The sequence below is a fragment of the Nerophis ophidion genome, linkage group LG01 (genome assembly GCF_033978795.1).
Source record: "Nerophis ophidion isolate RoL-2023_Sa linkage group LG01, RoL_Noph_v1.0, whole genome shotgun sequence".
Lineage (NCBI taxonomy): Eukaryota > Metazoa > Chordata > Actinopteri > Syngnathiformes > Syngnathidae > Nerophis > Nerophis ophidion.
Genome location: NC_084611.1, coordinates 23425556 through 23435399, shown reverse-complemented (window position 1 = coordinate 23435399; position 9844 = coordinate 23425556). Strand labels below are relative to the sequence as shown.

At 39.8% G+C, this 9844-nt stretch overlaps 1 protein-coding gene across 1 annotated transcript; it reads left to right on the top strand.

The window, feature by feature from the left end:
* The first annotated feature begins 2101 nt into the window (after positions 1-2101).
* Positions 2102-8848, top strand: cldn5a (claudin 5a). Its single transcript, XM_061898838.1, has one exon. The coding sequence runs from the start codon at positions 2243-2245 to the stop codon at positions 2888-2890; it is 648 nt and encodes a 215-aa protein (XP_061754822.1). The 5' UTR covers positions 2102-2242; the 3' UTR covers positions 2891-8848.
* The last annotated feature ends 996 nt before the right edge of the window (positions 8849-9844 follow it).

The window sequence follows — 9844 nt, the reverse complement described above, 5'->3', positions numbered from 1 at the left end:
CGGAAAAAAAAATTCTAACAAATTGTCATTATTCAGTAATATTATTACTCAAGTTTTAAATCTCTAGATCTGGGGTGTCTAAACGTTTTCCACCGAGGGGCAGCACACTGAAAAATCAAAGCAAGTGGGTGTGGGGGTTGGCTATTTTGATATTTTTTATTTTAAAAACTAATACAATATATGTATAAACAATATACATTTAAGGCCTACTGAAACCCACTACTACCCACCACGCAGTCTGATAGTTTATACATCAATGATGAAATAGTAACATTGCAACACATGCCAATACGGCCTTTTTAGTTTACTAAATAGCAATTTTTTTCCGGGAGTTTCTTGTTGAAAACGTCGCTGAATGATGACGTGTACGCTTGACGTCACGGACTGTTAGGAAGTATGAGCGCTGCGCACACACACAGCTAAAAGTCGTCTGCTTTAACGGCATAATTACACAGTATTTTGGACATCTGTGTTGCTGAATCTTTTGCAATTTGTTCAATTAATAATGGAGAAGTCAAAGTAGAAGGATGGAGTTGGGAAGCTTTAGCCTTTAGCCACACAAACACATGGTGATTCCTTGTTTAAAATTACCGGAGGTGAAGCTTTCCTATGGATCAGAGCGGTCAAGCGAACATGGATCCCGACCAAATGTCAACCAGAAGTTTTCGGTGAGAAAATGGTGGTAAAAAGTCGCCACTTACCGGAGATCAGCTGAGCTTGTGCCGTCCATACAGCTGCCGTCGACTTCCATCAGACACTGGCCTCAAGACACCCGTGGACACACCCCTCCGACTATCAGGTACTGTTAAACTCACTAAAACACTAGCAACACAATAGAAAGACAAGGGATTTCCCAGAAAAGGTGTCTAAAAACATCTGAATCCATCCCAATGCAATCGCGATTTATTATTTTTATTTTTTTTCTAGTCCGTCGCTATCAATATCCTCAAACACGAATCTTTCATCCTCGCTCAAATTAATGGCGAAATTGTCGTTTTCTCGGTCCGAATAGCTCTTGCTGCTGGAGGCTCCCATTAAAAACAATGTGAGGATGTGAGAAGCTGTCACGCCAAAATTCTTCCCCCCTCCCCATTTACTTCCGGGGTCATGATTAATACGGATGTTTTGTTAACGCAATATTGTAAAAATATAACGCTATATTATAAAAATACAGAAGTTTTGTTAACGTTATATTATTAAAAAAAAAAAAAAATTAAAAACAATTTACAAACACAAGCTATGGGATGACGTAAGAGGAAATGTGACACTGGAAGTAAATGCGTCATCCCATAGCTTCTGTTTGTAAATTGTGTTTTTTATTTATTTTTTATAATACAACGTTAACAAAGCATCTGTATTTTTAAATAATATAGCGTTAACAAAACGTCTGTATTAATCAGGACCCCGGAAGTAAATGCGGGGGGAAGGTTTTTGTAGGGGGGAAGAAATTTGGCGTGACAGAGCTCTCAACGGGTGACGTCATCGTCTGCGACTTCCGGGAAAGGCAGGGCTTTTCTCTTATCGACCAAAAGTTGCGAACTTTATCGTGGATGTTCTCTACTAAATCCTTTCAGCAAAAATATGGCAATATCGCAAAATGATCAAGTATTACACATACAATGGACCTGCTATCCCCCGTTTAAATAAGAAAATCTCATTTCAGTAGGCCTTTGGGCCTCCACTCAGGCTTGATCCCGGGGACCCCAAGTGGTTTTGGTCGAAAAAAAAAATTCAAAAAAATTGTCATTATTCAGTATTATTATTACTCAAGTTTTAAATATCAGGGGTGTCCAAACTGTTTCCACCTAAAAATCAAAGCAAGTGGAGGTGGGGGGGCGGCTATTTTGATCTTTTTTAGATCCCAGGGACCCCAAAGGGTTTTATTTTCTATGCAGCTACAATAGAAACACACGTCCCAAAGCCCAGCCCCTAGCCGTTAGAAACAACTGTTCAAAAAGCCACAATCCGCGCTGGACCGCTTTATTCAGCCTCAAAACTTCTCTGCCCTCTCATTGGCCCAACGGGGATGCGGCCGCAGCTGATTGGTTGGAAGTTTCTCCACATCCCCACCCCCACGAAAACACACTGGTGGTCCTGCGCTACTGCGAGTCCAGTTGTTTCCACACTTGCACAAAGGAGCCGAGGAGATGAGCGCATAAAAAAGACGACCAAGTCAGTTTGAGGAGAGCGAGTTTTGGACAATAACTTTGAGGACTATCCCCTGATATCACGACCAGCGAAGATGGTATCGGCCGGGCTGGAGATCCTGGGACTGTCGTTTTGCGTCATCGGCTCGCTGCTGGTGATGGTGGCGTGCGGGCTGCCCATGTGGAAGGTGACCGCCTTCATCGAGGCCAACATCGTGGTGGCTCAGACCATCTGGGACGGCCTGTGGATGACGTGCGTGGTGCAGAGCACGGGCCAGATGCAGTGCAAGGTGCACGACTCGGTGCTCTCCCTCAGCCACGACCTGCAGGCGGCGCGGGCGCTCTGCATCATCTCCTCCATGATGGGCGTGCTGGGGCTCATGGTGGTGATCGCCGGGGCGCAGTGCACCAACTGCATCCGGAACGAGTACGTGAAGGCGCGGGTGGTGAACGCCGGAGGGGTGATCTACATCGTCAGCGGCCTCTCCGTGCTGGTGCCCCTCTGCTGGATGGCCAACAGCATCATCTCGGACTTCTACAACCCGCAGGTGCCCGCCTCCAAGAAGAGGGAGATCGGGGCCGCGCTCTACATCGGCTGGGCGGCCACCGCGCTGCTGCTGATCGGCGGCACCATGCTGTGCTGCTCCTGCCCGTCCGGCGGGAACTCCGGGTACTCGGTCAAATACGCACCGACCAAGCGAGCCACGCCGAACGGGGAGTATGATAAACGGAATTATGTCTGAGCCTTTTCCCCCCCTCCACTTCTAACCCCAACACACAAACTTTTTTTCTTCTCCTTCAATATTGGACATTTTGTATCTTCGGGACATTTTTTTTTTGTTTTTTTTTTTTGGGACACATCACTGACAACAAAAAAGGAGTATCTTTGTTAGGTACACGCTTTTTGTAAGTTGAAATAATTTTTATGATCAGTTTTTAAAGGACCTTTCACTTTTGACTTTCTGTACAGCAGTGTTTTTTTTTACGGAGCCCCTAAAGCAGGGGTGTCCAAACTTTTTCCACTGAGGGGCCTCACACTGAAAAATCAAAGCAAGCGGAAGGAGGGGCCATTTTGATATTTTTTATTTTTAAAACAAATACAATATATGTATAAAAAATATATGTTTAGGCCTCCACTCAGGCTTGATCCCAGGGTTTTGGTCCAAAAAATATAAAAAATTTGTCATTTTTCAGTATTTTTATTTTTATTATTATTCAAGTTTTAAATCTCCAGATCAGCGGTGTCCAAACTTTTTCCACTGAGGGGCCTCACACTGCAAAATCAAAGCAAGCGGGGGAGGAGGGGCCATTTTGATATTTTTTATTTTTAAAACAAATACAATATATGTATAAAAAATATATGTTTAGGCCTCCACTCAGGCTTGATCCCAGGGACCCTAAGGGATTTTGGGCCCAAAAAATATAAAAAAATGTGTAATTTTTCAGTATTATTATTTGTATTATTATTCAAGTTTTAAATCTCCAGATCAGGGGTGTCCAAACTTTTTCCACTGAGGGGCCGCACACTGAAAAATCAAAACAGGCCGGGGAGGAGGGGTCATTTTGATATTTTTTATTTTTAAAACAAATACAATATATTTATAAAAAATATATGTTTAGGCCTCCACTCAGGCTTGATCCCGGGGACCCTAAGGGGTTTTGGTCCAAAAAATATAAAAAATGTGTCATTTTTCAATATTATTATTTGTATTATTATTCAAATTTTAAATCTCCAGATCAGCGGTGTCCAAACTTATTCCACTGAGGGGCCGCACACTGAAAAATCAAAACAAGCGGGGGAGGAGGGGCCATTTTCACATTTTTTTATTTTTAAAACAAATACAATATACCATATTTCCTTGAATTGCCGCAGGGCATATAGTATGCGCCTGCCTTGAATTACTGCCGGGTCAAACTCGCTTCCCAAAATAATTAGCGTATGCTTAGTATTACCGCCTGGTCAAACTCGTGATTTCACGAGTGACACTTCCCCTGTCATCATTTTCAAAATGGAGGAGGCTGATTTCAATACCGGTAATTTGAAATCGCATAAAGGGAAGAAGATTAAGAGCTATTCAGTAGGATTTAAGGTCCAAGCTTACATCACACTCAAATTTTTACTGCATACCTTTGGTAAGTGCCGGAGTGAGAAGAGGTTTTAAAATAATTAGCGCATGCTTACTGTTACCGCATGCCTTTGGTAAGCGCAGGAGTGAGAAGAGGTTTTAAATTAATTAGCGCCCCGGCGGCAATTCAAGGAAATACGGTATGTATAAAAAACATATGTTTAGGCCTCCACTCAGGCTTGATCCCGGGAACCCCAAGGGGTTTTGGTCCAAAAAATATTAAACATGTGTCATTTTTCAGTATTATTATTATTATTTTTATTATTATTCAAGTTTTAAATCTCCAGATCAGCGGTGTCCAAACTTTTTCCACTGAGGGGCCGCAAACTGAAAAATCTAAGCAAGCGGGGGAGGAGGGGACATTTTGATATTTTTATTTAAAAACCAATTCAATATATGTATAAAAATATACATTTAGGCCTCCACTCAGGCTTAATCCGATCCCGGGGACCCCAAGGGGTTTTGGTCCAAAATACATTTTAAAAATTGTCATTATTCAGTATTATTATTACTCAAGTTTTAAATCTCTAGATCAGGGGTGTCCAAAATTTTTCCACTTTGGGGCCGCACACTGAAAAATCAAAGCAAGCGGGAGACGAGGGGCCATTGTGATATTTTTTATTTTAAAAACCAATTCAATATATGTAAAAAAAAAAAAATACATTTACTCAGGCTTGATCCCAGCGACCCCAAGGGGTTTTGGTACAAAAAATATTTAAAAGAATTGTAATTATTCAGTATTATTATTCCTCAAGTTTTAAATCTCTGGATCAGGGGTTTCCAAACGTTTTCCACTGAGCGGCCGCGCACTGAAAAATCAAAGCAAGCGCGGGGGCTATTTTGATATTTTTCATTTTGAAGACCAATACAATATATGTATAAAAAATATACATTAAGTACTCCTAAGGCTTGATCCCGGGGATCGCAAGGGGTTTTGGTCAAGAAAATATTAAAAATGTGTCATTATTCTCATTATTCAGTATTATTATTTTTATTAATATTCAAGTTTTAAATCTCTAGATCAACTTAGGTCTATCTGTCAATATAACGTTTTTAAAGATTTAGGTCTATGCTCTTTTTGTCAAAGAAAACCCTGTTTTTAATGAAACCCCCCCCCCCACACACACACACACAAAATATGCAATATTTTCACCAAAAACAATTTTTAAGTGGAATATTTGAGATTGTTTATTAATTGGAGCCTCAAAAAAGGTCAATAACTCATAACATCATTGATTTTAATTCATTATTATTTTTTGAGCAAAACATCCATCCATCCTTTTTCTACCGCTTGTCCCATTCAGGGTCGCTGGAGCCTATTTCAACTACATTCGGGCCGAAGGCGGAGTCATTTAAAAACAAATCACACTAAAATTATTGGGATCCAAAAGGTTCCTACTCATTTAAGTGTTAAAAAATAAATCATAAATGTTTTTACTGTTTACTTTTAACACAATAATATTGAGATCAACTTCAGATCTATCTGTCAATTACAAGTTTTATTTTTGTTTATGATTTTTGTTTGTTTGTTTTAGGCCCTTCTTTAGAAAAACAGCTTAGTTTTTTATATGTCAAAACACAAAATATGCAACATTTTCCCCAAAAAATTTCTCCAAGTGGAATATTTAATGGGACGTAATTGGAGCCTAGACTAGGTCAATAATTCATAATGACATTGATTTTGATTCATTATTATTTTTTAACCTCTAAAAGCTTATTGCGTTATTAGAGTAAACGTTGTGTTATGCAAGTAAACATTCCAACATTTTCTTGTTACATTTCACCTGTATGCTTTTTTATACCACTTGTTTTATTTTTTATCGTATTTTTGGAATGTGCCGTGGAGCCGTTAAAAAATTATTTGCGGTTCGCAAATGGCCCACGGGCTGCACTTTGGACACCCCTGCACTACAGGGACATGGATGGTTTGTGAGCTCTTGCAATACTTTTTGCGAAATTTCGCTAAAAGTTTTTTTCCTATGTCAGTGAACCGGAAGTAAAACCGCCACCGTACCCATTCTGACGAGAAAGCCCCTTCGCCCTGACTATTCTTTTCAGATGTCTCTCACTTATGTCAAAGACATGTCTACGTGCAAGAACAGATTTGATTTCTTCATATATTAGGCCAATACGAAAATAGAAATCAATAAACTTCTCCCATGAATGATGGGTAGGCTCCTCCATCGCTGTGTCTGTTTTACTTGCGGTTCACTGACATAGGAAAAACAACTTTTGCGAAATTTCCCGGGTCTCGCAAAACATTATTGTCCCTCCATGTCCCTTTAGGGCCTCCGTAGTTTGTCAACCTTTTTTGGGCCAAGGCACATTTTTTTTCATTGAAAAAATCCTCAGGCACATCACTAGCAGAAATCATTAAAAAACGAAACTCAGTAACCAATATTGACACAAAAAAAAGTGGTAACAGTCTAGTATGGGGAAAATATTCACCATTAATTAGTTGCTTATTAACATGCAAATTAGTAAAATATTGGATCTTAATTAGTCATAAGTACTTATTAATGACTTATTCTGCATGGCCTTATTATACAACCAGTAAGCCATTAACTAAGAGTCTTCCCTCAATAACCTCAGAATTATTGCTTATTATTGGTGGGAATTGGGGGTTAAATCACCAAAAATTATTCGCAGGCGCAGCCACCGCTGCTGCTGACTGCTTCCCTCACCTCCCAGGGGGTGACAACAGGTGATGGGTCAAATGCAGAGAACAATTTCGCCACACCTCGTGAGTGTGTGTGACAATCATTGGTACTTTAACTTTAACTTAACTTTTAGTCACCCTCACCCTTATATGTTCCCCTAGTGTCCAAATAACTCTAAATCAGGTCATTGTTACTTAGAATATGTAAAGTCCAAATAACTCTAAACTCACTTTGTTACTTAGAATATGTTCCACACACTAAAGTCCGAATAACTCTAAATTAAGTCTTTGTTACTTAGAATATGTTCCCCATATCAAAGTTACCAAAAAAGTTGTTCTCGCAATTGTTGGAGTTGAATTTAAACCATAACAAAGCAACACTGTAAACCCGAAAGCTCCAAGTAATTAATTAGAATAAGTAGTGCAAACTTTAAAAAATTGTTAAATGTTGTATTTACTTAAAAATATTGAGTGTCAGTAACATTTTCCTTCTTTTTAAGTTTATGAAACTTGTTATTTTAACTTTCATTAACTTAAAACTCAGTGGATTAAACACAAAGTCGTCTTAGTTTGAAAGAACAAATCATTAAATTGAATCAAGAATAAATTAAGAATGAATCAATCACATTATAGATTTGTATTGTGTGTGTATGTATGTATAAATTATTACATGCACGCACACACAACCACAAGAGGAAGTGCTTTTATTTTGTAGCATTTGCAGCAGACACAAGGAGGAACATTTTTGAATTGGCTTAATCAATTATAATTCAAAAGTACATTTAACATAAACTCCAAATATTTACGATCTGATAAACTCAAATATTGGATTGCCTCACTTTTGTACATCACTATAGCTCTTGTCTCAAAATAGGTGGACTGTCACGACCTGTCACATCACGATGTGACTTATTTGGAGTTGTTTTTTTTGGGTGTTTTCCAGTGTGTAGTGTTTTTGTCCTTGTCTTGCATTCCTATTTTGGTGTTTTTTTTCCTGTTTTGGTGGTATATTCTTTTTGCAGTTTCATATTTTCCTTGAGCGCTATTCTCCACACCTGCATTGTTTTCGCAATGAAGACTATTTAAGTTGTGCGGACGCCATCCTTCTTTGGGGGAACATTGTTGATTGTCATGTCATGTTCAGATGTACTTTGTGGACGCTGTCTGCTCCACACGCTGTAAGTCTTTGCCGTCGTCCAGCATTCTGTTTTTGTTTACTTCGCAGGCAGTTCAGTTTTAGTGCCTAAGCTTCAATGACTTTTCCTAGCAGCACTCGCCTTTTGTTTATTTTTGGTTTAAGCGTAAAATACCTTTTTACCTGCACCCTGCCTCCCACAACAAACATCTACAAAACAATTAGCTACCTGCTGCCACCTACTGATATGGAAAAGTATTACATGGTTACAGTGCCGAGCTCTCGACAGCTCTCTCAATGGCAGATTTGCGGATTATAATTACTGGTTTGCAAAAAAATATTTTTTAACCCAATTAGGTGAAATGACATAATCTCCCACTGCACACCGGATTGTATCCCGCGGCAACATAGTGGTTGAAAAACACTGCTGTACAGTACTGTTGCTTTGCCTCCCACGAAAAGATTGCACTCCTCCATAACGGTAACGGGGACATACACACCTGTCTATAGTACACTTTTGTATATTTTCATGTGCTGGAATTACAACGGCATTCCATGTCTAATTCCGGACCCAACCGGGATGTTTATGCTCATTACTGCGAGCACCTGCTGGCTACAAGATGGCGACAGGAAGTCTTGTTTCATTTGGTTCAGTTCCTGGAATTGTTTTCTTGTCTTTTTGTTTAATGTAGTGACTCAACTTTCATGTATAAAAAGATGCAATATTGTTTCCTTTTTTTTAATTATTATTATTGAGATTAAACACACTATATTGTCTGGACTGGAGCGAGTTTATTCCCCAAGCAGACATGTTCCCACCATAATGCGTCTGCACGAACGCCCTCCCCAAAGTATTTTGGTGATCCATAGAAATCCAGATGACAATGCCCATTCAGCTTGAGTGGGGCTCCGCTGTTCAAGCGCACAATACTCCACAACCCCCCACCTTTCCCTTTCAGAGCACCCCCTCACCCACCCATCCACCCATCCACGCATGCAGTCAGTGGAAAGGCTTCAAATTAGGCGCTGCGGAAAGTTCCTGAAAAGTGTTCTTCCAGTAAGTCATTGGGCGTGGGGAAGAGTCCTGAGAGAGACCACGCCCACTTACAACAAAACAAAACAGGCCACCGTAAATGCACTCCCGATACCAACGTTTTGGTACTGGTACCAGTGCAAAAAATATTTTGATACTTTTCGGTACTTTTCTAAATAAAAGGCACTACGAAAAAATTGCATTGTTGGCTTTATTTTAACAAAAAAATCTTAAGGTACTTTAAACATAAGTTTCTTATTGCAATTTAGTTCTTAAAGGGTAACATTATCACCAGACCTATGCAAGCGTCAATATACCTTGATGTTGCAGAAAAAAGACCATGTATTTTTTAACCGATTTCCGAACTCTAAATGGGGGAATTTTGGCAAATTAAACGCCTTTCTGTTTATCGGTCTTTTAGCGATGACGTCAGAATGTGACGTCACCGAGGTAACACACCCGCCATTTTCATTTTCACATTACAAACACCGGGTCTCAGCTCTGTTATTTTCCGTTTTTTCGACTATTTTTTGGAACCTTGGAGACATCATGCCTCGTCGGTGTGTTGTCGGAGGGTGTAACAACACTAACAGGGAGGGATTCAAGTTGCACCACTGGCAAGAAATCTTCTGCCAGACCCCCATTGAATGTACCAAAGTGTCTTCACATTTGACCGGCGATGCTAAGACAGACATGGCACAGAGATGTATGGATAACCTGCAGATGCATTTGCAACGATCAAGT